This window comes from Schistocerca nitens, chromosome 2 (assembly GCF_023898315.1).
Source record: "Schistocerca nitens isolate TAMUIC-IGC-003100 chromosome 2, iqSchNite1.1, whole genome shotgun sequence".
Classification (NCBI taxonomy): domain Eukaryota; kingdom Metazoa; phylum Arthropoda; class Insecta; order Orthoptera; family Acrididae; genus Schistocerca; species Schistocerca nitens.
Window position 1 is genome coordinate 221,292,807 of NC_064615.1, and position 27,889 is coordinate 221,320,695.

General features: G+C 40.9%; 1 protein-coding gene across 1 annotated transcript in view; it reads left to right on the top strand.

Annotated features, from left to right (window-relative positions):
* LOC126235940 (thioredoxin domain-containing protein 11) overlaps positions 1-27,889 on the top strand; it is a 141,623-nt gene that overhangs the window by 43,176 nt on the left and 70,558 nt on the right. Inside the window, exon 4 of the mRNA XM_049944908.1 lies at positions 12,205-12,408. Within this exon, the coding sequence (XP_049800865.1) occupies positions 12,205-12,408 (204 nt within the window). The remainder of the gene's footprint in view (positions 1-12,204; positions 12,409-27,889) is intronic.

Sequence of the window (27,889 nt, forward strand, 5' to 3'; positions counted from 1 at the left end):
TCACCTGTCTCATACATCTTGCTCACCAGATGGTAGAGTTTTGTCAGGACTGGCTCTCCCAAGGCTGTCAGTAGTTCTAATGGAATGTTGTGTACTCCCGGGGCCTAGTTTCTGCTCAGGTTTTTCAGTGTTCTGTCAAACTCTTCACGCAGTATTGTATCTCCCATTTCATCTTCATCTACATTCTCTTCAATTTCCATAATATTGTCCTCAAGTACATCGCCCTTGTATAGACCCTCTGTATACTTCTTCCACTTTTCTGCTTTCCCTTCTTTGGTTAGAACTGGGTTTCCATCTGAGCTCTTGATATTCATACAAGTGGTTCTCTTTTCTCTGAAGGTCTCTTTAATTTTCCAGTAGGCAGTATCTGTCTTACCCCTAGTGAGATAAGCCTCTACATCCTTACATTTGTCCTCTAGCCATCCCTGCTTAGCCAATTTGCACTTCCTGTTCTAATTTTTGAGACGTTTGTATTCCTTTTTGCCTGCTTCATTTACTGCATTTTTATATTTTCTCCTTTCATCAATTAAATTCAATGTATCTTCTGTTACCCAAGGATTTCTACTAGCCCTCGTCTTTTTACCTACTTGATCCTCTGCTGCCTTCACTACTTCATCCCTCAGAGCTACCCATTGTTCTTCTACTGTACTTCTTTCCCCCATTGCTGTCAATTGTTCCCTTATGCTCTCCCTGAAACTCTGTACAACCTCTGGTTTAGTCAGTTTATCCAGGTCCCATCTCCTTAAATTCCTACCTTTTTGCAGTTTCTTCAGTTTTAATCTACAGTTCATAACCAATAGATTGTGGTCAGAATCCACATCTGCCCCTGGAAATGTCTTACAATTTAAAACCTGGTTCCTAAATCTGTGTCTTACCATTATATAATCTATCTGAAACCTGTCAGTATCTCCAGGTTTCTTCCATGTGTACAACCTTCTTTTATGATTCTTGAACCAAGTGTTAGCTACGATTAAGTTGTGCTTTGTGCAAAATTCTACCAGGTGGCTTCCTCTTTCATTTCTTACCTCCAATCCATATTCACCTACTACGTTTCCTTCTCTCCCTTTTCCTACTACCGAATTCCAGTCACCCATGACTATTAAATTTTCATCTCCCTTCACTATCTGAATAATTTCTTTTATTTCATCATACATTTCTTCAATTTCTTCGTCATCTGCGGAAGCTAGTTGGCATATAAAATTGTACTACTGTAGTAGGCGTGGGCTTAATGTCTATCCTGGCCACAATAATGCATTCACTAGGCTGTTTGTAGTAGCTTACCCGCACGCCTATTTTTTTATTCATTATTAAACCTACTCCTGCATTACCTCTATTTGATTTTGTAGTTATAACCCTGTATTCACCTGGCCAAAAGTCTTGTTCCTCCTGCCACCAAACTTCACTAATTCCCACTATATCTAACAGTATATAACAGTATATAATTTTGTTTCTGTAAATAAGGGGGTTACATTACTGGTTTCAATGCACTACATCATCATTTTCAAATGTAAAACATCAGTTGGAGAATATACAATTGGAATTTTGACCATACATCTTACAAAAGTTACGAGAAATAATAAGACCAGGCAACTGAGGCAGTGGTGGCATAACCAAGTCACTACAAGTTGTGCGCATGCGTGCCCAAATGTTCGTTCAATGTCCTAATGTAGAACAGCTCCAAACAATGTATACCAATCTTTTTGCTTGTATACCAGTGTTCGGTTTTTATTTATATTTCAACTAGAGACTAGTATTGTTAAGACTGCACAGTGGTGCCATCTGGTGCCTGTTATTGTACATTATGTAGGTCTTGTTTTGTTTCTTGTGTTTCTATACTACATTCATACCCTCTAGTGACAGAATAGGTTAACAAACAAATAGAACAATGTTATGTTAGCAAGTTAATAGTGTGTCAGTCCTTCATTAAAGTACAGTGAAATTCTTTTTTCGGAACATAGTAAAATTATGTTCTGCATTCCATACGGAAGCTTGCTGTGCTTGATACACTTACGGTGGGGTTATTACATGTGTTTTCTCATGGGAGTTTACATCATATCAATGATTAAATATACATATATGTGTTTAATTTTCAGGCTTGTGAATTTCTATCAGCCATACGATTGTCCAACAGGACACACAGCAATAATTCTTGGCAATTTTTACCCTGGTGTAGTTTTTATCTATTCTACATTTGGACATGGAATGAACATTTGGGCAAGCATGGGCATAACTTGTAGTGGATTGGTTGTGCCACCATTGCCTCGGTTGCCTGTTCTCATTATTCCTTGTAATTTTTGTAAGATGTATGGTCATAATTCCCATTGTATATTCTCCAACTGATGTTTTACATTTGAAATGACGATGTAGTTGTTTGAAACTGATAATGTAGCCTTTTTTTTTAAGAAAAAATTATATGTACTGTGACTATGGCTTCACTATTGTAGTGTCAAATAAACATTGAAGTTATACTTTGGTCACACTCCTTACGACAGTTATGTCAGAATATAGAATTATTAACATTTGTCCACCCACAATACCATATTTCCTTTTGTACTTGAAATGCCGGCCTATGAACCAATATCTTTGTTAAATTACTTTCCTCTACAGGCTTGTCTAAATATTTAGACCTAGTTGAATGTCACTCATTATGTTTCTTATAACTTCCCCAAATGCTATTATATTAATGAGAGTCCAGCTGTTCAAGTGCTGGCTTCTCTTGAGTGCTTGACAACCAGTATTTCTTATTATGTTTCTCTTGGAAATCATTCCAAGAAGTTAACTCCTCAGAATGTGCTCTACTCCTTTATACAGCATACTCTTCTATGTGAAAGAGAAGAAAATCTATATTGCTGGTGTCTTCTCAATAGCTAGTTAGTGATCTATAAAATATTCTTATAAGCTGTGTAGGCAAATCTTCCCTTCTGGTTTAAATTTCAGAAATTATTTTTAATTTTGTCCCATGTACCAGAAAAAGTTCTTCTAGTAACTGAAATGGGAACCTACAGTTTACATCAAGTTTCTTGCTAAACTCGTCTTTAGTTTTGCTTACTCTTCGCAGTTTTTGACACCCCGCCTCTGTCTTCTGTGTCAGGAGGTGTAGTGACAAATGACTCAAACTTTCTTGTACCTTTTGTTCATTGAAATCACTTCCTCATTTCTCTAATGTCGTAAAAATGGAATCTGAGATTGCTGCCTCATGTAACTCTTTATTTTGTTCTAAAATATTAAGCCTTACAGTTGTGTTTGTTTAGGCACCTCCAGGAATTTTTGTTTCATAAATTCCTTAATTGACTTTTTTTAATTGTTCATTTACTTCATCGCTCACCATCAACTAAATAATTATTTCACAATCTACTTTCCCTCCTAAACTTTGTTGTAGATTCAATTCATTTGTTTTCATTAATTTTTTTTTACTTTTTCTCTGACTTGAGTCAACAATATGCTCTTCTAACTTAATGACTTGCTGAGCTCTTTTAGTGTTTTAGTGTCCAACTTGATATTCAGTTCATTTTTTAACAGTCCTCCATAGTGTTTATTTCAGTAGTAGGTGTCTCAAACTGAACACTCTGCATATTTGAATTAATGTTAACTCCTTATACTGTCTGTTCCATCTGCGCATTTCAAGCAACATTGTTTTGCACTACTCTGCTTTCGAATCAACACTTAACTGTCCCATTTGAGAAAGTCTTTCCTCCTCCTCCCATCTGGTAAGTCGCCCTTGACCCAGGGCTCTGGGTGACTTGTCTAAACTGTGCAACTTTCCTTAGACCTCTCTAGTCCTTTTCCTTCACCCCTCTTCCTTCCCCTTCAACTCTTCTGCAAGAAGAGGGAGCCACTGGCTCCGAAAGCTTGTAAAAGTTAAATCCTTTTGTGTGTGTGTTCCCCTGTCGCCGCTCGATGAGTAGATTTTATCTATTCATTTACATTATATTGGAGAAAGTAGGTTAGAAATACACTTAATATTTCTTCCATGCAATCAGTGTAATAATAAAGCTTGATCAACAGTTGCTCGGTTCACAACAGTTGCTAGCACTTTTGTAGAAAATTACACTGAAACTTAACTCAGTCTTCAATTGACCCACAATGTAACAATATTTAAAAAAAATTTTGGGCATAACTGTGCTCATCAGGGTCCATCAGGCAGCTCGCAGCATTGTGATGTAACATACACTACACCACCACAGCTTGGTGACGTCATGATGTGAGCAACTGCCACTTGAACTGCTAGCTACAGTGGAGTCATGGGCCATCTGTTGAAAACAGTCACTGTCCATAAAAACTACAGGCCACCTATCTTCTGGCTCACTGTCTTAATAATCTTCTTTGTTCAATATAACACTGTCAGTTTTAATTTATCAATTTTTGAAAATATAATAAATAGATAAAAAGAGCTACTCACTAAGCGGCAGCAGGAAAACACACTTATAAAAATATGACAGTGTGCAAGCTTTCAGAGCCAGTGGCTCCTTCTTCTGGAAAAAGGATTGAAGGGAAAGGAAGAAGGATGGAGGAAAAGGACAGGCGAGGTTTAGGAAAAGGAGCAGAGTTCAGAAAAGTCACCCAGAACACTGTGTCAGGGGAGACTTTCCAGACTTCCTTCTCATCCTGTCAGGTAAGTCTTCCCTGAACCAGGGTTCTGTGCAACTTTTCTTTCCTTCTCATCCCACCTGGTAAGTCTCCCCTGACCTAGGTTTCTGAGTGGCTTTTCCAAACTCTACCCCTCTTCCTTCATGCCTCTTCCTTCATGCCTCTTCCTTCATGCCTCTTCCTTCATGCCTCTTCCTTCATGCCTCTTCCTTCATGCCTCTTCCTTCCTCTTCAACTCTTCTACCAGAAGGAGGAGCTGCTGGCTCCAAAAGCTTGCAAACTGTAATACTTTTTATATGTGTGTTCTCCTGCCATCACTTGGTGAGTAGAACTCTTATTTATCCATTATATTGTCAATGTGAGATGCTTATAACAGTTTCCCCAACAAAACTTTGTCTCAAAACCTGGCAGAAAATCCAAAGAGATTCTGGTCGTATGCGAAATATATTAGTGGCAAGAACCAAACAGTGCCTTCTTTGCATGATAGCAATATTGGTACTACCAAATAAAGTGCTGGTTTAGAAAACGTCATTCTTGTGAAACACAACTAGCTCTTTATTCACATGAAGTTTTGAGTGCTATTGACAAGGGATTTCAGATCAATTCTGTATTTCTGGATGGCTTTTGACACCATACCACACAAGCGTCTTGTAGTGAAATTGCATGCTTATGGAGTAGAGTCTCAGTTATGTGTCTGGATTTGTGATTTCCTGTCAGAGAGGTCACAGTTTGTAGTAATTGACGGAAAGTCATTGAGTAAAACAGAAGTGATTTCCGGCATTTCCCAAGGTAATGTTATAGGCCCTTTGCTGTTCCTTATCTATATAAACGATTTGGGAGACGATCTGAGCAGGTGCCTTAGGCTGTTTGCAGATGTTGCTGTCATTTATCGACTAATAAAGTTATCAGAAGATCAAAACAAATTGCAAAATGATTTAGAAAAGATATCTGAATGGTGCGAAAATTGGCAGTTGACCCTAAATAAAGAAAAGTGTGAGATCATGCACATGAGTGCTAAAAGGAATTCATTAAACTTTGGTTACATGATAAATCAGTCAAATCTAAAGGCTGTAAATTCATCTAAATACCTAGGAAATACACTTACGAAAAACTTAAATTGGAAGGAACACGTAGAAAATATTGTGGGGAAGGCTCACCAAAGACTGTGTTTTATTGGCAGGACACGTAGAAAATGTAACAGATTTACTAAGGAGACTGCCTACACTACGCTTGTCCGTCTTCTTTTACTGCATGGTGTGGGATCCTTACCAGATAGGACTGACGGAGTACATAAAAAAAGTTCAAAGAAGGGCAGCATGTTTTATATTATCGCGAAATATGGGAGAGTGTCACAGAAATGATACAGGATTTGGGCTGGGCATCATTAAAAGAAAGGCATTTTTCGTTGCGACAGAATCTTCTCACGAAATTCCAATCACCAACTTTCCCCTCCGAATGCAAAAATATTTTGTTGACACCAACCTACATAGGGAGCAATGATCACCATGATACAATAAGGGAAATCAGAGCTCGTACAGAAAGATGTAGGTGTTCGTTCTTTCCATATGCTACACAAAATTGGAATAATAGAGTATTGTGAAGGTGGTTTGATGAACCCTGCGCCAGGCATTTAAATGTGATTTGTAGAGTCACTATGTAGATGCAGATGTAGATGAAATTTTAATTGTAGTTCATCAGCAATAAATTCTTTTTTTTTTTAATATTTGATTTTCAGTACATGTTTTTACATGCCCACCTCTTATGGCTCAATTACTTATTTGGTTGTTAAGAGCAGCTGACTATTTCTCTGCAATTATTCAGTCAGAATGGTTTATTCTTCTCAAATAATTCCATTTGGTAGTTGTTTTTATCACTATTTCAATTTACATGTTTCTTTCAGCAATAATTAGCCCTGCGTCCTGTCCCAAATTTAGTGTCTTGGTTGGGTTGGATATACTTGATTCAGCAGGGATTTAATGTTGTTCTGCCTTTCTTCTTTTTTTATTTGAGCATTTCCTTTGATGTGGTGGTCGTAGTCTTGATCTCCTCAGTGCTCTATCCTTGCTGGAAGGAATTGTAATACTGCAATGTCTACTTTACTTGAATATAAGGAGTACCAAAATTGTGTACAGTAACCTTCAGATAACATGAAGCGTCCAGTCAGAATGTCCAGTTCAGAACCACTTCATATAATATAGGTTGAAAATATTGCAAATATAGGTTGAAAATATTGCTTCAGTTAGCAAACACAGAGCCCGCTGTACTCTGTACTCACTGGTGATACGTCGTGTCCTGTACTCATCCACCGTGTCGATTGGGGTCATAGCACAAAGTTATGACACCTTATGATGGGCATTTAAGAGGCATTTAAGAGCTCTAAACCAGTGAAAAATGAAAAGAACCCTACAACTGATGCGGGTACTTTAAACCTCTGCTATAATGCTTTTTTTGTGGATGTTCCACCAGCAGGATTGTTTTCACTTCATACAAGTTTATACATAGAATGATGCATTCGGAGTCACAGTCCAATTAATAGTTCATTTATTTGAATTTCATCACTGCCATTTTAAATGTTGATGACGCCACACTTGTCCAGTGTAGGTTGACGATACAAAGAGTTCATACTTTGGCATCTGTGTAGGTACTTCCATTTCTGAAGTTACTGCAATCGCTATTCCGTCTTGAAAACATGCATTGTCGCTCAGTATGATTCTCCACATGCAAATAAAACAATAAATCTACACAATAATTTGTTTTATGGTTTGTATGTTTGCACATCTCATCCTTTGGTAAGAATACATAGGGACTCGCATCTCTCTTCTGGAGCAGCATGTAACATCACAACGTCAAAACTGCATGGTTATCATTTCGAGTCTCAAAATCTCAGTGTTGCAGTACATATTAAAGACAAGTATGTTGCCAGAAATAAAAGGCCAACTGTCAGTTTTAATACTCATGCTACATTAGTCAAGTTTCTTGTTCCACATATAATTCGATTTCATTAATGTTGGTGCTGTTCGCAGTGTGGTTTCAGTTGTCTGAGACTGCAGATGCGTGTGCAAGTTGTGTGTGTGTGTGTGTGTGTGTGTGTGTGTGTGTGTGTGTGTGTGTGTGTGTGTGTATTGCTGACAAAGGCCTTAATGGCCAAAAACTATAATTGTGTGAATCTTTTTGTTGTGCCTATCGCGACTCAGCATATCTGCTATATGGTGAGTAGAAACTTTCCTTCTCTGATATGGTTTCATTAATGTTACATGATAAGCACTGAAATTGCACAGTACCGTACATCACAAGACTTTATACAAAGTGCCTGACTCACTGACTTTGTGACAATGCACATTAATAATAAATCTTCAGATTTTCATAAAATATGACTCAGGTGTTGTTAGATTTCATATAATATTTACTATTTACACTTCTTTGAAGGTCTCTCTAAGTTTCCTGTAGGCAGTATCTATCTGACCCCTAGTGATATATGTCTCTACTTCCTTACACTTGTCCTCTAGCCATCCATGCTTAGCCATTTTGCACTTCCCGACGATCTCATTTTTGAGACATTTGTATTCCTTTTTGCCTGCTTCATTTACTGCATTTTTATATTTTCTCCTTTCATCAATTAAATTCAATATCTCTTCTGTTAACCCTTGCCTTTTTACCTACTTGATCCTCTGCTGCCTTCACTATTCTCAAAGCTACCCATTCTTCTTCTATTGTATTTCATTCTCCCATTCTTGCGAATCATTCCCTAATGCTTTCTCTGAAATGCTCTGCAACCTCTGGTTCTTTCAGTTTATCCAGGTCCCATCTCCTTAAATTCCCACCTTTTTGCAGATTCTTCAGTTTTAATCTACATTCATAACCAATAGCCCCTGGAAATGTCTTACAATTTAAAACCTGGTTCCTAAATCTCTGTCTTATCATTATATGTTGTTGTTGTTGTTGTTGCTGCTGCTGCTGCTGCTGCTGTAGTTGTAGTCTTCAGTCCTGAGACTGGTTTGATGCAGCTCTCCATGCTACTCTATCCTGTGCAAGCTTCTTCATCTCCCAGTACTTACTGCAGCCTACATCCTTCTGATTCTGCTTAGTGTATTCATCTCTTGGTCTCCCTCTACGATTTTTACCCTCCACGCTGCCCTCCAGTACCAAATTGGTGATCCCTTGATGCCTCAGAACATGTCCTACCAACCGATCCCTTCTTCTAGTCAAGTTGTGCCACAAACTCCTCTTCTCCCCAATCCTATTCAATACCTCCTCATTAGTTATGTGATCTACCCATCTAATCTTCAGCATTCTTCTGTAGCACCACATTTCGAAAGCTTTTATTCTCTTCTTGTCTAAACTATTTATCATTCATGTTTCACTTCCATACATGGCTACACTCCATACAAATACTTTCAGAAACGACTTCCTGACACTTAAATCAATACTCGATGTTAACAAATTTCTCTTCTCCAGAAACGCTTTCCTTGCCATTGCCGGTCTACATTTTATATCCTCTCTACGACTACAGCGTACGGAAGAGAGAGTATTGCTGCTAACGAGGCTCCCTGGCTGGCAGTTGACTGTTCACTACTTTGGACGAGAGTGCATTAAATACGTGAGATGTATTCCATGGGCAATATGAATCTAGCAAATATAGCTCGCGACTTCAATAACAATCGCATGGTTTTGCGGTGCGGTCGCAAAACACAGGCGCTAAGCTTATTACAGTGAACAGAGACGTCAGTGAACGAACGGACAGATCACAACTTTACGAAAAAAAAGAAAGTAAAATTTTCACTCAAGGGTAGACTCATGAAACAAGTTCCACAGTGCCTCATGCTAACCACGGGACCACGTCGCTCCTAAGCTCACACTGACATTGATGTTGCCTATCTTGCACATGGACTATGCAGTTTGTATATTTTGCTTACTTTTTTTCACAGTTCCACACAACTTCTTCTTGTTTTCTCGATTGATCTGTGTTCAGTTTTTCAAGGCCTATCCACTGTGCCAACTTATAACTAAGTCTGAGGGGGGTGCGATGGGAAGGTTCCCTTGTTAGCCCCAATCCATATTCACCTACTACGTTTCCTTCTCTTCCTTTTCCTACAGTCGAATTCCAGTCACTCATGACTATTAAATTTTCGTCTCCCTTCACTACCTTAATAATTTATTTTATCTCATCATACATTTCATCAATTTCTTCATCATCTGCAGAGCTAGTTGGCATATAAACTTGTACTACAGTAGTAGGCGTGGGCTTCGTGTCTATTTTGGCCACAATAATGCGTTCACTATGCCATCATCATTTAATCATACAGTAAAGCTGCATGCCCTCGGGAAAAATTACGGCTGTAGTTTCCCCTTGCTTTCAGCCGTTCGCAGTACCACAACTGCAAGGCCGTTTTGGTTAGTGTTACAGGGCCAGATCAGTCAATCATCCAGACTGTTGCCCCTGCAACTACTGAAAAGGCTGCTGCCCCTCTTCAGGATCCACACGTTCGTCTGGCCTCTCAACAGATACCCCTCTGTTGTGGTTGCACCTACGGTACAGCTATCTGTATCGTTGAGGCCCTCAAGCCTCCGCACCAACGGCAAGGTCCATAGCTCATTGGAGGGGGGGGGGGGGGGATATGAGGCTGGAAAACCACCTTGGCTGCAGATTTCTTCACTGTGTCGGCAAGGAGGAAGACTCAATAGATGATACACATAGTGTGTAATGATGACCTTATGAAACAGTTTTGTTTTTTCCTGCAGCACTGAGTACCCTGTTTTTACTGGCACTGTTCACCAACACTTGATGCTGCAACATCAGTTTGCTGCTTTACACTCCTGGGCAGTTTCAGAATCTGGGGCAGTGGTGCAAACCTTCTGCAGAGAGGGAACTGATAGTTTCAACATCATGGTATGGGTCATCCTTGTCTCACTGAAATGTGACAACCACACCCATACTCAAAGAACCTGCATGGCATGTCAAGACTTTTCTTTAGACCTAACAGATTTATAATGATGGTTCAGAATTTCTGATATTCAGGAGTCAACAGTCACAATACTGCAGGAAGACAAAAAAGAAATTACAAGAAATTATCCTAGCTTCTGGAACTATCAGTTCATTCTCAAAGAATAGATAGGAAGAATAGAAATGAGGGACAGATCACAGAGACTTCCTTACAATGAGAGGGACATAGATGTTGTAAAGATAAGAGCTGACAAAAATGAAAGGGGAGACATCAGAAAAAGAATAATGCCAAAGGTGGTTAAAGAATGAAAAGTTAAGATGGTTTAGGAGGAAGAGAAGTGAAATGAATAGTGCAATTAAGAAGCAAGAGGAAAAGGAGATGCAGGAAAAAAGTTAAAAAGAGGGGAGTGGAGAGTAAACATGGAAAAGTATGAAGCAATTAAGCAATTAATTTAAGATGGTGATATGTATAGTATTACATTATTTTATTACTTATAAAACAGTGCAAAATAAACAAATTGTTCTAATTAGGAATAGTTCACTGTGCGTGCCCACATTCGAAAAGGGACAAATGCAAATTATGTGAAAAGAGGAATATTATCAGGTGAATTGGTATGTTTCACATTCCTGTTTATGTTTGAGAATCATTGGGTACCATTAAAAATTCTCTCTCTTGGTTATCACAATCAACTAGCTGTTGCATACAAAAGCCTAAATATTCCTGCACATACAAAAGGATAAAAAAAAAAGCTCACAAAAATGTCACCCAGTCAATAAACAAATGAAAACCTAGTTAACAAGTAAATAAGAAAACGTCACACACGGACATGTAATCACTGCATCAACACAAACACTGTAACCATTGGGAGAGGGGAAAGAAAATTAACAGCAGCATATTCTGTAGTACACAGTTAACTGCTGGACAGCATGTGGTATCGCATACACTTGAAATGGTAACAGTACTGTCATATATTAGGCAGTTTTTTTTCTGTAAACTCCTCTTTAAATGCCTTGGTGGTCCCTCAAAGATCTGGTGGTGTGCCATCCTATAACTTGTGGATTGTTTAATAAAAATCTTTAATGATAATTTTTGTGACCAGGCTATTCATATTGTGTTGAATGTATTTCTAAAGAAGTGGCAGCATATATATGACTACAAATTCGAATTTGTCATTCTGCCCGTGCTGTTTTTAGGCCACAAAGTTTTAAAAATTCCTGCATAAAAGTGTATAAAATGTGTAATATCTGTTAGCAGTTCCTAGAACTCAATTTAGCATTCAAGCTACCCGATTAATGTGATTATAATCTTACATGGTAATCAGTACTTTTATTGTCTTCTTTGTATTGTCTGGAAGCAATAGCATGTCTTAAAATGCAATAGTACATCTTAAAATGCTTTCATCATCAAGAATTTGTTATTACCAAGTGTCATTCATGTACTGTACTCTGCACAGGAAGTAGGTAATCTAAACTGTAAAAGTCAAAAATAATGAGGAATACAACTGCCCCCTCATAAAAAGTAAGTTGCTCATACCAAGAAAGCTGAAAAATTAATGTATGAAGACTTGAAGTTGATTTTTTAGCTAAGTACCCCATTACTTAAGGCCAGAAAGTTGACTTATATTTTATCTGTCGTAAAAAATTAATTACCTAATTGAATTTTAAATGTTTTTCAGGCTGTCGTGGTTGGGTACTTTAACTTCTTGGGCTGCTTGGGGGCACCAGGCTATCATACTTTTTACATGACTGCTCTGAAATACTTGGAACATGATTCACAAAGGGAAGTAGCATTTGCAGTGGTAACAAATGCTAATGCAGCAGCTGTATTGGGCGTTGAAATTCTTCCTGCAGTCAGTCTTCACCTCTGGAATGAGACCAAGGTACGAATTAACACTCGGGTAGTGTGATAACATCTTGACACTGTATTATTAATTATCTGGATTTTTATACTGAAGAATCTCTTGCTTATAACATTTCATTTTATTCCACTGTTTTTCAGTTTTAACCTAAAATCTCAGAACCATGTTATTTCCTCCTTCGTCAAAAACCCTGTTTTCACATGCACTTTTATTCAGTGTTGTTTGAATAGCCCCTTCTTGAGCGTAACTGTATCTATAACAGATAGCTTAATTTTTTGTGTTATGAGTTTTTTAGAAGTGAAACATTGTTTCCTGTGAATTCTAACAGATTCTACATATTACTAGAGGCAGTCATGTTTATTGAAATGCACTTACATGTCAGAAATTGGAATTTCAACACTGATTACATACACAACAAAAAAAAAATCACTAAATATTTATTATTCACAGCCACAAGTGAACTGTTGGTTTCTTTGTCTATGAAAGGTTCAATCGCAAAAAAAGCATGTAGAGTAGTGAAAAGGTAGTAGATGGAAGATCTAACAACCCTACCACAACAACGGTCAAAATTTAATTATAATTGTAGTGCTGCTCACACTGCTAAATATTGCATTTTTGGGCAACAACAAAGTTATATTATGTGGCAGGTATCATTAGAGCACAGTTAATAAAGTCAATTCTTGAAATAATGGATAAATTAGGCACTCATCTTTTCGTGTTTCCCATGCTGGTCTCGCTGGTCTCGTTATGAACTCGTGGCTCAATCGTCGAAAATCTAGGTGGTGATGATTCCAAGCTCGGATGCAAAGAGGCCTAGGTGTTATTCTGCAATATTCAAAAGTTTTATAGATGTGTTTCGTAAACCATTCTTGAAGATTAAACTTTTGCAAGTTAGAACAATGGTGATGTAAAAAAGTAATCAGCACTCCGAATTTAAGTTATACTCCTTTTTTATTACGTTTGTTGCAACAACACTTCACAATATAAAACATACTTGAAAATATCTTCTTCACTGTTAAAGTTCACATTTCATAAACTGACTACAATTTGCGTCTTTTCAACATGACGACCAAGACTTGACTCTCTAATAACTGCTTATGTGCCCAAAAATCAGAGTTACAAGTACGTCAAAGATCATAGTGACAAAAGAAAGAATACATACAAGAATAATATCATTGCAATATATTCATATCGATGTATCAAAGTACCTCTACATTAATTAAATCAAATCTGAATGTTGTCACAGAAATGTGTTAACTATCTTACAGAAACACAGTGGAATATTGCTGGTATCGAGAGGTTGAGGTGAGGTGCTGTAATGGTTACGTAATTCAAGTACCATTACAAAGAGCAAGTTACTTGGAACACGACCTGCAGAGAGAACCCCCACATGCACTTTAGGATTAAAAGAGGAAGATACGTTAGCACTTAATATTATGATGACAGTGAGTTCATTACAGACAGAGAATGATTGGATGCCAGTATTGGAAGGAATTTTCTATAATTAGGTTATATGGACCATTCTGGCATGTGTGTGAAATGATCTGGAGCCAAGGCTTTGATGGCAGCTCTTTCTGAGCAAAGGTCTAGTGTGACTGTGTGGAAGCTTAAAACTGAAACTCCCTGGCAGATTAAAACTGTGTGCTGGATGGGACGCTTCCAAGAATTCCGGGTTCAAGTCCTAGGCCGGTATACAATTATAATCTGCTAGGAAATTTCGTTTCAGTGCACACTCTGCTGCAGAGTGAAAAATTGATTCTGTAAAGTTAAAACTGTTGATGGACTGTGACCCAATTTCAGAGTTGTGCTTTTTGTAAGCAGTGCATTAATCTATGTTGAGTCACAGTCTAGCAGATAGTTATGCTCAACGCAACTTGCATCCCAAATAGATCAAGAGAATTTAATTTCAAAGTCCAGTATTTACACCATTGTATTCACTGGAAGCATTTAAGAAAAAGACACTGGGCTGTACAAGGAAGAGTTAGATGCAGAAATATTGAATAAACTAGAAAAACCAATTTACAAGTTCAAGACTTACCACATCTGAGTAATAAGACTTTTGACATAAACAATTTAAGGTGGACAGAATATAAGTCAAAGAAAAAGTTGAAAATAATGGACAAAGATAAAAAATAGAGGACATATTCAAGGGAGGAAGGAATTAAGAAACGCACTAAGTCTTTCATGATGGATTTGTTGCAATAAATGTTCTCAGTGCATTTTAATTCTCTCTGAAAATCCAAGCTTTCAACAATATATGCCGTTATCTTCCTCAGAAAGTCACCTCACTGCCAAAAAAATTGATGGCACACATCCTGATTTCCTCATTGATGACTGAATTTATGTAGTTTGAAACTTGTGCTAAAACCAAGTCTGCTCGAACAAGATCTTTTGGTTATTTGTAAGACAGTGTTCAGCAACAGCTATGTTTTTTTAGCTTTTCTGTACTTGATGTGGTGCTCGTGTTCATTAAAGCTCTGAAAAACTGTTTGAATAGTCTGTCCCATGTAATTACTGCGACAATCACATGGAATATTGTAAAGACTCAGGGCTCTGCGGCCATGACTATCCTTCACAGGATTTTCTGAGGTGACCAAAAGACCATTTTATTTATATGTATGTACATGATTCACCCAATACAGAACAAAGAAGGCATAGCAGCAATACCTATTCTAAGCATAATTGATTCTTGAAAGTACAGACTGACAAAATATTTAATGAGCTTAGTGACACGTGTTGTTGCTCAGAATCATGGAGGAGAGGAGAAGGCATGCAAGATATTGATTATACATTAATGCCTGTAGTTTACTTCAGAGTCACCTTTTTCTGTTGACACTCTTACCATGTGATTGGAATTCGAAATGTGTTGATGTTGTTACGTCTACAATCAGTGTGCTACTTTAATTCGTTAGTGACCAAGGATACAAACAAATTCATTCACCTTGCTCAAAGACAATATCTACATCTACATACATACTCCGCAAGCCACTGATGGTGTGTGGTGGAGGGTACTCTGTACTGCCACTAGTAGTATCCTTTCCTTTTCCACTCGCAAAAATGGCAAGGGAAAAACAACTGTCCATATGCCTCTGTTTGAGCCGTAATTTCTCTCATCTTCGTGTTCCTTATGTGAAACATACATTGATGGCAGTAGAATTGTTCTGCAGTCAGCTTCAAATAACAGTTCACTAAATTTTCTCAATGTTGTTCATTGAAAAGGACATCACTCCCTCTCCGTGAATTCCCAAACAAGTTCCCAAAGCATCTCCGTAATACTTGTGTGTTGTTTGTACCTACTGCTAACAGATTTAGCAGCCCACCTCTGAATTGCTTCATTGTCTTCCTTTAAGCCAACCTCATGCTGATCCCAAACACTGGAGCTGTTCTCAAGAATAGGTCACACAAGCATCCCACACGCGGTCTCCTTTACAGATGAACTGTACTTTCCCAAAATTCTCCCAATAAACCAAAGTCAACTATTCACCTTCCCTACTGCAATTCTCATCTGCTCATTCAATTTCATATTGCTTTGCAACATTACACCCAGATATTGAAATGATGTGTTTATGTTAAGCAACACACTACTAATGCTGTATTCAAAAATTATGGGTTTGTTTTTCCTACTCATCTGTCTTAACTTATATTTTTCTACATTTATAGCTACCTGCCATTCATCACACCAACCAGAAATTTTCTCTAAATCATCTTGTATCCCCGTACACCACAGCATCAGCAAACAATCACAGATTGCTGCCCATCCTGTCCACCAGATCATTTGTGTACGTGGAAAATAGTAGCTGTCCAATGATGAACACTTGCTATCAAGGACAACATACTGGGTTTTGTTAGTTAAGAAGTCTTTGAGCCATTCTTATAAGGGCAAACCTAAGATATTTGTTATGCTCATATCTTCATTAATAACCTGCAGTGGGGCACCGTGTCAAATGATTTTTGGTAATCTAGGAATACGAAATCTGCCTGTTGCCCTTCATCCATAGCTCACTGTACATCATGTGCGAAAAGAGCAAGATGAGTTTAACATGAGTGATGCTTTCTAAAACTGTCTGATTCATGGACAGCTCCTTTCCTGTCTTAAGGAAATTTATTGTATTCGAATGCAGAATATGTTTAAGAATTCTGCAGCAAACTGATGATAAGGATATTACCCTGTAATTTTGCAGGTCTGTCCTTTTATCCTTTTATATATAGGAATCACCTGCCCTTTTTTCCAGTCACTTGTGACTTTGTACTGGGCTACAGATTCATGATAGATGCAAGTTAAGTAAGAGGCCAGTACTGTAGAGAACTCTTTGTAAAATGTAACTGGGATTGTTTCAACTCTTTCACTTGTTTCTCTATGACAGAGATGCCTTTTAGTATGTCATCCATATGGGATTCTCTGCAATAATCAAACAATGGTATGTTTGTATGATTCTTTTGTGTTAACGATTTATTAAATGTAAAATTTAAAACTTTGTGTTTCCTTTTTGCTATCTTCTGCTGCCACACCAGACTGGTCATTAAGTGGGTGGATGGAAGCCTGAGGCCCACTTACAGTTTTATGTAGGACCAGATTTTCTTGGGTTCTCAGCCAGATCTTTTGCTAAGGTATGACAGTAGTAGATGTTGAATGCTTCGCACATAGATCTTTTTACACACACAAGTCTCTACTAATCTTTGCTCATTGTCATTTGCACATTCTCTTTTGAACCATGAGTGGAACATCCTTTACCACCTCAGCACTTTCCAGATTTCATTGTTAAACCATGGTGGGTCTTTTCTGTCCTTAATCCACTTACTAGGCACATTCTTCTCCAGATCACGATTTACAATCCATTTAAACTTTGTCCATAATTCCTCTATGTCCATCATACTGGAACCAAATGATGTCAGTTCATTGTTTAAGTGAGATGCTTATCTGTGCTCTCCTAGCCTTCTTGACTGATTTATTAACTTTAGTAACCATAGTCACTATGATATCATGATCACTAATATCTGTCTCTATGCTGATGCTATCAATAAGGTCAGGTCTGTTTGTAGCTATTAGGTCTAAAGTACTTCTATTGCACATTGGCTGTTGAAGTAGCTGCTCAAGACACATTTTCAGGTAACATGTTCAAAAGTACTTCGAGAGACTGTCTGACTGTACCCCCTGAAATGAATCAACAGATGTCCCAGTGTACACTTCATAGATTAAATTCGCCATCAGTTAGTATTGCAAGATTTAGGTATTTACCTATTACTGACCCTAGATTTTGACTCAACTGTCAGATTAGAATCAGGTGGCTGATAAAAGCATCCGACAATGAACTTGATTTCACATGCACCTGTTATGCATGATCAGATAACTGTCACACTCAGTTTTGACCTCAACAGAGACAATATGTGTGTCACCTGCAATGAATACTTTCCCTCCTATGGCATGTAACCTGTCTTGTGATCAACACTCCTTGACTCGCTAAGTATCTCGGAGCTGTCTACTTTGGGTTTCAGCCAGGTCTCAGTCCCAAGAATAATTTGAGCACGAGAACTTTCCTGGAGGGCTGTAAATTCGGGATCTTTCTTAACAATGCTTCGACAATTTACTGATAAATTTTTGACTGTTGAATCATCTTTACTCTGAATGCGGTCTGCTTTTGCTGTTTGAATATCATCTGGCGAGTGTTCACCAGAGTACCTCAAACTACCATCTAGCCTAAAAAACTCCACAAGTACTGTACTGCCTGTGTAAGTGCATCCTTTTGGTAGTGCACCGTGACCTATCAAGGGAAGTCTTACAATTCCCCACCCGATAATGCAGGTCCAGAAATCTGCACCCAAGACCATCACAGAGTCGATGGAACCTTTGGTTGAGACCCTCCACTTGGCTCTGAACCAACTGACCCTCATCAGCTCTGGGATCAGTGCTGCAAACTGTGAGTGCTGCTTTCTCTGTACACATGAGGCAAGCAACCTTCACTATTTCAGCCAGCTGCCTGTATGAATTGAGGATGGTCTCAGAACGCTTGCACCAGGCATTGTTGGTGCCGACATGAGCCACAACCTGCAGATGACTGGACCCTGCACACTCGATAGCTGTAGGCAAGACCTCCTCCACATCTTCAATGGGGGGGTCACCCTCTCCAAAACAGAGACATACTGAGTCCACCTTAGTTTTCCTTCTGGTGCTGAATGGTATCTCCCTAAGGGGCTCCAAAACCCTCCTAATGTTGGAGGAAGTGATAAGTAGCAAACCCATGCCTACTTGTGCGTGCTCAGACCCTGCAGAAGGAACAGCTACTCGTTCACTCATAGGGCAATAGGTGAAGCCAGATGGCCAGTCTCTCAGTTGGCCCTCCACCTCGAGAGATGTGAACATGTTACCACCCACCGCTCACCCTCTTGTGAGGACAAGTCCATCATATTGGGTACACTAGGAGGTGCCATGGCAGCAGAGCCTGTGGGTGAAACAAGTGACACCAAAGGTGTCCTATGCAGTGCACCATGTTGGGTACACTAGGAGGTGCCATGGCAGCAGAGCCCGTGGGTGAAACAAGTGACACCAGAGGTGTCCTATGCAGTGCATCAGATTTTCTGCCACTGCTACACTCCAAGGCAGCAGCCTGAAGACAGCTGACTGTAGCCAAAAGCTGTTTGTAAACTGCGACCAGCTCCGCCTGCGTATACACACAACATGCACACATCCTACCCATCCTAACAGGACTAACTGAAGAAGTAAACAATAAAAGATGACAGAGACCTAGATATGCAACTTGTTATGCTCCTGGCGTGTCGTCAATGGTTGCTGATGCCTTAGTGAGCCGTATAGCTGGCTGTTCAGAAGAAATGAAAACTGTTTAAGAAATACACTACTAGGAAAACACGGGAAAAACTAAATATATCACTTCCCACTCTGGAGATTGTAACAGGTGACAGCTGGAGCTTGACTGAGTGGCCTACTAAGCTGACATGATTGGTTGCTTGTCTTCAAAAGAAATATTTTGTCCAGTGGAGTCTGCTGCAAGGTTGTTGGCTTCTACATAGGGTACTTAACAAAAGCACTGTTTCTGCTCTTGATAGAGGATAAAATTGTGCTCCAACTCCATGCTTATTGCCAATTGTTATTATTATTAGTGGTGTGGGATAAGATGTGCATCATCTGTGAATGTGGCTGACAATATAAAACTTTGTCAGCTATGTTGTAGCAAGAGGCAGTCTCCTAAAGACCATATTAGCAGTGTGGAAACAGGATGACTTAGATCTCTACAGAAGTATAAGGATTTGATTGTGTTGTTGCCTTTTGTGACAAAGCTAGTGTCGCATGTTTCCATGGTGCCAGTCGGAGTTCCACTTTAAAATAGATGGGTGTGTTTAGGACACAATCCAGTTTGTTATGATTGACATGCCACGCCTGCCGTACTGTGGCCATGTAGGTCTTCCAAGAGAGTGTCTCCTATGGAGGTGGAGCACAGGCAACTTGCAGTCACCACCTGTAATATGGGTAGCTGCGGTCACAGACTAAGGCCTCATATACATCCCCCCCTCCCCCCAAGGGGAAGGACTGTGGAGCTATCTTGATGTGAGGCGGAGGTCCTGGCCCTCTCCCCTGCGTGGGAATAGATGTCAGTGCCATCTCATAGACCGAAGTTCCAGCATCAATGTGGACTCCAGATGGCTGAGGGAACTCGGAGACCATCGTTGCTACCTGCGAGTGTGGGTACCCTTGCAGGGCGAGTCCCTGTCCATGTCCTTAGAACCATAGACCCGAGTGCTTGAACTGGAAAGAAAAAGAATATATCATATATGTCTTGGACAGGCTGATTGCCTTCATTGATGCTTATGACCAAACTATCTTTTTCTTGTGGATTTCCAAGAGGGGCCAATCATGAAGCCAGGTACATTTGACTGGTGGCCATCATAGGTTGTCCCAAGGAATAGCTGTGGTCAATCTGAGAGAGGTGTGATGACCCTGTGGCAATCCTGTTGCCAAGCACTTGAGTAATCGTGTCATATGGACCAAACACTTCTTGCTCAGGTCTTGGACTGCAGGCCAATGGACTGCATCTTGTAGAGTCTTTTTTTCTCAAAGTAGTGGACTCACGTGAGATAAGTATCATTTATTGAAAAGGAAGTAACTATGCCAGGAAACATACCAGTCATGGTGCTGTTGTCCAGAATGTGCTCACTGCTGGTGTGAAGGCTGGCACCTTTCGTGGTGAAACTAGCGCCGCATGTTCCCATGGCGCTGCCTGGAATTCCACTTCAGAGGAGAACAGTGTCTTTGGGACACAGTTCGGTTTTTTATGGTTGATACACCATGCCTACTGTGCTGTTGCCATCTGGGTCCACCAAGAGAGTGCCTCTATGGAGTTGGAGCGCAGGCAACTTTCAAACCACATCTCTTGTATGGGTCACTGTGTTCAAAGGCAAAGGCCTTGGATACATCATCCCCCCCTCCCAAGGGGAGAGATGGTGGAGCCATCTTGATGTGAGTTGGAGGTTCTGGGCCCCTTCATTGTGAGGGGAGAGATGGCAGTGCCATCTTGCAGACTGTAGTTCCAGCGTCGATGGAGTGTCCAAATGGATAGGAAACTTGGAGCTGCCATTGTTACTCATGAGTGTGGATGCTCATGAAGGCAGAGTCCCTGTACCTGTCTGTGGAACTGTAAACTTGAGGGCTTGAACTGAAAAAAAAAAAAAATATAGCATCTTTGTCTTGGACAAGCTAATTGCCTTGGTTGATGGATCCATGTTCCTGAGCAGACTATCTTTTTGCATGTAGATTTTCAAACGGGGCCAACCATGGAGCCAGGAACATTCGACTGGTGGCCGGCATAGGTTGTCCCAAGGAATAAGCTGTGGCCAACCTGAGAGAGGTGTGATGATACTTTGTGATCCTGTTGCCATCCAGCTGAGGAATCGTATCATATGTACCAAAGCTCATGGCATGGCCACAGGCCAACAGACTGCATCTTGCAGAGTCTCATTTCTGAAAGTATGTAGTGGAAGCACATGAGGTGGATATCACTCATTGGAAATGGGACGAGTATTTCTGGTAGAAGATGTGTTGCTGAAGTGCCTTTGATTTTGGAAGGAAAAATTAATTACAGAAACATTCACACATGCCCTGGTGCAGAGACCTGGTCTCAGTGAAGCTTGGTGACAGTGCTGGTGGCTCCACATGGCAGTGGTTCCCAGTTGGCATACAGTGTCGAAGATCATGATGGTTCCATAGTGAGTCTCTGACTGATGAAGTGCAATTACAGTTAGTATCTGGCCCAGAGTCAGCTGTGTCGTACATACACGCCCAATCGAATGATATCTGCTCAATGCTTGGATGGCATATGATTTGTGGAGGCAAAGTAGTGCTTCTGATTGTGGCTCTGTTGTCTGGTATGTGTGTGCCATTCGTCTCGACGATGACACCTCTCATGGTGAAGTTGGCTCTACATGTTTCCTTGGTGATGGCTGGAGTTTCTGACCCTCATCCTCATTAAATTATTTTAAAAATTATTCAGAAATGATTATTAATTTCAGTTGTTCCAATCCACACAACAACTGTGTTTATGTTGGAATCGGGAAATGTTCAGCTATATTGAGCGCGAAGTTGAGAGTGAGAGTGAGGAGGAGGACGATGACAGTTTATCATCTTCAATCATTTTAGTAAAAATTTCATCAGCTTAGCTTATTTCTTTATGATAATTGTAGATTCTTCTCATTCTTGTTTGTAGTACAGTGGCCTTAGTGGATGATTCTTTTCTGTGATGGCTACAAAGAGGTCTCCAGGTTTTCTGTCTCCATACATTAAGTAAATAATAAGTCATTGCTGAATTGTATTTTTTCCTCAAAATACATTTATTCAATGTTTTGTGAATTCCATAAAGCACTTTTAACGCAACATAGTCATTTCAAATCACTATTACAGCCACTACTTACAACCCATGAATACAACTCACTCACACAAAAACGTTACATCCACTATTTGTTGATGAGAAGAGAGGTATAACAATTTTACTGCAAAGATGTGTATATACAAGGGTGAGTCAAATGAAAACCTTAAATATTTTTTTAAATATTATTTATTGTGCAGAAGTGGTACAAAGCTGTATCACTTTTCAACATAATCTCCCCCATGCTCAATGAAAGTCCTCCAGCACTTAAAAAGTGCATAAATTCCTTTAGAAAAAAATTCTTTTGATAGTCCGCACAACCACTCGTGCACCGCATGGCATACCTGTTCATCAGAATGGAACTTCTTTCCTCCCATTGCGTCTTTGAGTTATCCAAACATATGGAAATCACTTGGGGAAAGGTCTGGTGAGTATGGTGGATGAGGAAGACACGCAAAATGCAGATCTGTGATTGTTGCAACTGTTGTACGGGCAGTGTGGGGCCTTGCATTGTCATGTTGCAAAAGGACACCTGCTGAGAGCAATCCACATAGCTTTAATTTGATTTCAGGCTGCAGATGATTTTTTAGGAGATCTGTGTATGATGCACTGATGACAGTGGTCCCTCTAGGCATGAAATGCTCCAAAGTGATGGCTTTTTCATCCCAAAAGAGAGTCAGCATAACCTTTCCTGCGGATGGTTCTGTTCAAAACTTGTTTGGTTTTGGTGATGAGGAATGGCGCCATTCCTTGCTCACTCTCTTCGTTTCCAGTTGGTGGAAGTGAACCCAGGTTTCGTCCCCAGTAATGATTCTTGCAAGGAAGCCATCACCATCTCATTCAAAGTGCTGAAGATGTTCTTCACAAGCATCAACACGTCGTTCTCTCATTTCAGGAGTCACCTGCCATGGCACCCATCTTGTAGACACTTTGTGAAACTGGAGCACACCATGCACAATGTGGTGTGCTGACCCATGACTAATCTGTAAACATGCTGCAATGTCATTCAGTGTCACTCGGCGGTTTTCCTTCTCTATGGCTTCAACTGCTGCAATGTTCTGTGGAGTCACAACTCGTTGTGTCTGACCTGGACGAGGAGCATCTTCCACTGAGTCACAACATTTGCGAACTTCCTATTCCATTCGTAGACTTGCTGCTGTGACAAACATGCATCACCATACTGAACCTTCATTCGTCGATGAATTTCAATAGGTTTCACACCTTCACTATGCAAAAACCGAATAACAGAACGCTGTTCTTCCCTGGTGCAAGTCACAAGTGGCGGCCATCATTATAGTGATACTGCGACGGTATGTGTGCATCTGCACTGTTGCCACCTACAGGCCATTGTCCACGCTGTTTGTAGCACGCTTACCAACTTACAGGATAACAGCGTGAAATTTTGATTTGTTATTACAAATTTAAGGTTTTCATTTGACTCACCTTCGTACAGTTGATATACTGCATATATGCAAATAATCCACCACATTGAATAATCTGTGCACTCTAATTTTAAGGGAAGGCTTTAATTTGTGTTTGTTTTACAAAAATATTTTGGAATGTCCTTCCAGGAAACAGCACTCTAATAATATTATAATTTATTTAGTAAACACTGTCATAGTCACATATAAGTTGTTACTTTTTATTTGTGGATGATTGGTTTTAATCTACTACAGAGCTCATCATAAGACCTGTACTCCTTGATGATATTAGGAATCCCAGGCATGGAGCAGGCTTGTTGGTGCTGGCGTTGGGCAGTGTTCTCAACGCCAACATGGCCCCGTTCCTGCTGCATGCCTACTCTCATTAAAGAATGCAGATCTGTTGTGACTCGCCGATCTTTCAAAGTGCCACTGCGCAGTTACGCGCATCCTATACATGTGGCGCTGTCTGCCAGCCATGCAGCAGCCGCACCATCTAAGCGGCCAGCCAGCCAGCGGCCATTAGACTTGGACTCAGTGCTGATTGGACTGTTCCCGTTTACACATGTCTTACTTTGTCTGCTTGCGCTGTGACTTACATGTATTGTGTCGTTTTGAAATATGTGTGTTCAACTTGACGTTATAACAATTGGCAACAAGGTAGTGGATTTTTCCTTTTCATTGTTGACCCACAGGTTTCCATGGCTACTTTAGAGCAATTATTGCAAGGTCTCATTGAACAGCAAACACTTCTCACATCGGCAATCCGCGATTTCGTTGCGGCATCCAATGCGGGGCGTTTCTTGTTGTTGTCTATACCTCCTTTTCCTCCTTACGACGAGACGACGGAAGACTGGTCTGATTACGAAAAACGTCTTTGACAGCACTTCTTGGCATTTCATGTCATGGACGAACAAAAATGTAAGTCTCTCTTCCTTTCATGGATTTCACCTCAAATGTATCGGTTGTTGTCGCAATTGGCTCCTTTGAAAGATCCTGCGTCTTTGTCCTTTGCTGAAATGTGTTGACTTCTGTCCGTATATTTTCATGAGCAAACGCATGTGGTAGCCTCTCGTGTAGCCTTTTATCGTTGTCAAAAACAACCGAATAAATCCTATCGCGCTTGGGCTGCTGAACTTTACGGCCTCAGTCGAAAGTGTCAGTTTGGTACTGACGTTTACAAAGAATCCGACACCAGTTCCATGGTACGGGATGCTATTATATGGTCGGCACCTGACAAAGAAGTTAGGCAACATGCCCTTCAGTTTGCAAATCCGACTCTAGATGAAGTCCTATCCATCGTGCAGTCTTGAAATTTCTCGCGCCGCTGGAGCGCAAATAGAGGCGTGGGGTGACGTCGGGGAAATACAACCTCTGTGCGCTGTTGACGATGCGTGCGGCGTGTCCCCGCTGGCCGACGTGGCCGCAGTATGCTCCAACGCGCAGCCTCGGCCTAACCGTAAACAACCCTCTCAGAAACTGCAGCAAACCCCCGGCAACTTCCTTCATGTCCGCGGTGTTTTACAAAACATTCACGGGAGGATTGTCCCCAACGTTGGGCCATGTGTCACAATTGCAAAAAGAAGGGTCATGTGTCTTCCATTTGAAAATCCGACTGCATACCTGATGTTCATGACCGTGATGCTGATTCTGCCTCTGTATTGTCTGTCAATTGCACTTCTTCCCTTTCAGGCAAGTTATTCCTCACTGTCCAAATACTTGTTCGAGATGTTCGCATGCAGGTGGATACTGGTTTTGCTGCCAGTATCATCAGTTCTCAGACATATCTTCAGTTGGGTTCTCCAACCCTATCACCTGTCACTAGGCAATTACGGACGTACAATAAACAGAAGATTCATCTCTTGGGACAATTTGATGCTGAGGTATCTTACAAATCCGTCGTTCACACTGTTCTCATATTTGTGGTCGACCATAGTAATGCAGAGAATCTTTTTGGTTTTTTGATGCCTTTCACGTTTTTGGGTTCTCCATAGATGACTCTGTCAATATCGTCTCTGATGCTATTCCTTACGCTCACTTGGATTCCATGTCAATGACATTTTTGTCCCTTTTTTCTCCTGGGTTAGGCCATGCAAACGATTTTGAAGCTCATATCACGCTCAAACCCACTGCTAGGCCTAAGTTTTTTCGGGCTCGGCCCATTCCTGTGGCCCTTCGTGATCGGGTAAAATGGGAGCTGGATCGTCTCACTGCTTCAGGGGTCTCGCTTCCTGTCACTTCAAGTGAGGGGTCCTATCCTGTCACTGTTGTTGCTAAGCCTAATGGTGATATTTGTCTCTGTGGCGATTTCAAAGCCACTGTAAATGCCCAATGCCTCATCGACACTTACCCTATGCCCCGACCTGAAGAATTGTTCACTAAACTTGCTGGAGGCCAGTATTTTTCTAAAATTGACCTGTCGGAAGCTTATCGTCAACTTCCTCTCAACGCTGCTTCCCGGCAGTTCCTGTTACTTAAAACGCCTTTCGGCCTCTATCAATACCAACGATTGCCATTCGGGGTTGCCAGCGCCCCTGCTCTCTTTTAGGGCTTCTTGGAACAATTATTGCTGCCTTTCCCTGGGTGTATAAATTACATGGACGACATTGTTGTCACTGGCTCTACCACTGAAGAATATCTTCAGAATCTTCACCAACTTTTTCATGTCTTACAGACTGATGGTGTTAAGTGTAACCTTCAGAAATCAAAATTTTTTTCAGGCATCTATCACGTACTTGGGGTTTCAAATCTCTCGGGATGGTATTTGTCCGCTTCAGCAAACTGTCGCTGCAATCGATGCCCTTCCTCGCCCTACATCTGTTAAGGAGCTGCAGGCCTTCTTGGGGAAAATAGCATACCATCACAGGTTTTTACAGTCTGCTGCTTCGGTGACTCAGCCGTTGCATCGCCTGTTGCATAAAAACGTGCCTTTTCACTGGTCCGCGTCATGCGATGTGGCTTTCCAGAAATTGAAGACTATGCTGAAACAGGCCCCATGCCTGGCTACTTATCGGCGTGGCCAACATATTGTTCTTGCCACGGACACCTCTCAATACGGGGTTGGTGCAGTCCTTGCGCACCGTTTTTCTGACGGTTCTGAACAACCCATTGCTTATGCCTCAAAAGACGCTCACAGATGCCCAATGAAAATATTCTCAAATTGAAAAAGAAGCTTTGGCCATTATTTATGCTCTTCATAAGTTTGGTGTTTTTCTTTATGGATCCAAATTTCATCTTTTTACGGACCACAAACCACTTGTTTCCTTGTTTCATCCATCAGCGTCGCTTACCGACAAGGCTGCACACCGCCTCCAGCGTTGGGCTCTTTACTTGTCTCGTTTCAATTATGAGATTTATTTCCGGCCGACGGCTCAACATGCGAATGCTGATGCACTGTCTCGCCTTCCCATGGGTCCTGATCTAGCATTCGACAGGGACGAACTTTTGTGTTTCCACCTTGATATTGCCGAGCAGCGGGTTGTGGACGGGTTCCCCATCACCGGGGGCCGGCTGGCGGCTGCTACGGATTCTGACCCTACCCTCTCCTGGGTTTTACGCTGTATTCAGAAGGGTTGGCCAGATCGTCCATCTGCTAAGACTTCTGATCCGTTGCGGAACTACTACGCTTTGCGTTACCGCCTCACGGCTAGGGATGGTGTTATCCTGCTTTCCACCAAAAATGCTTTGCCGCGTATTATGGTACCTGCGTCTTTGCGTGCTTCAGTCTTGCGCCTCCTTCACCAAGGGCACTGGGGTGTCTCGCACAAAATCTATGGGGCGCCGTCATGTGTACTGGCCCGGCATCGACTCTGAAATCGCACACATGGTCGCTGCCTGCGGCCCTTGTGCGTCACAGGCTGCCGCCCCGAAGTCATCTTTGTCACCGCGGCCTTCGCCTGAGAAGCCCTTGGAGCGTATTCATGCTGACTTCGCAGGACCCTTTTTAGGTACTTATTGGCTACTCGTAATTGACGCATACTCTAACTTTCCTTTCATTGTCTGTTGCGTGTCGTCTACCACGGCGACAACCACAAATGCTCTAGCTCGCATTTTCTCTTTGGAAGGCCTTCCCTCTACTCTTGTTACTGATAATGGTCCGCAATTTGCCTCTTCCAAATTTGAGGATTTTTGTGCCCATCACGGTCTCATGGATGTCACGACCCCGCCGTTCCATCCACAGTCAAATGGTGAGGCTGAACGACTGGTCCGCAC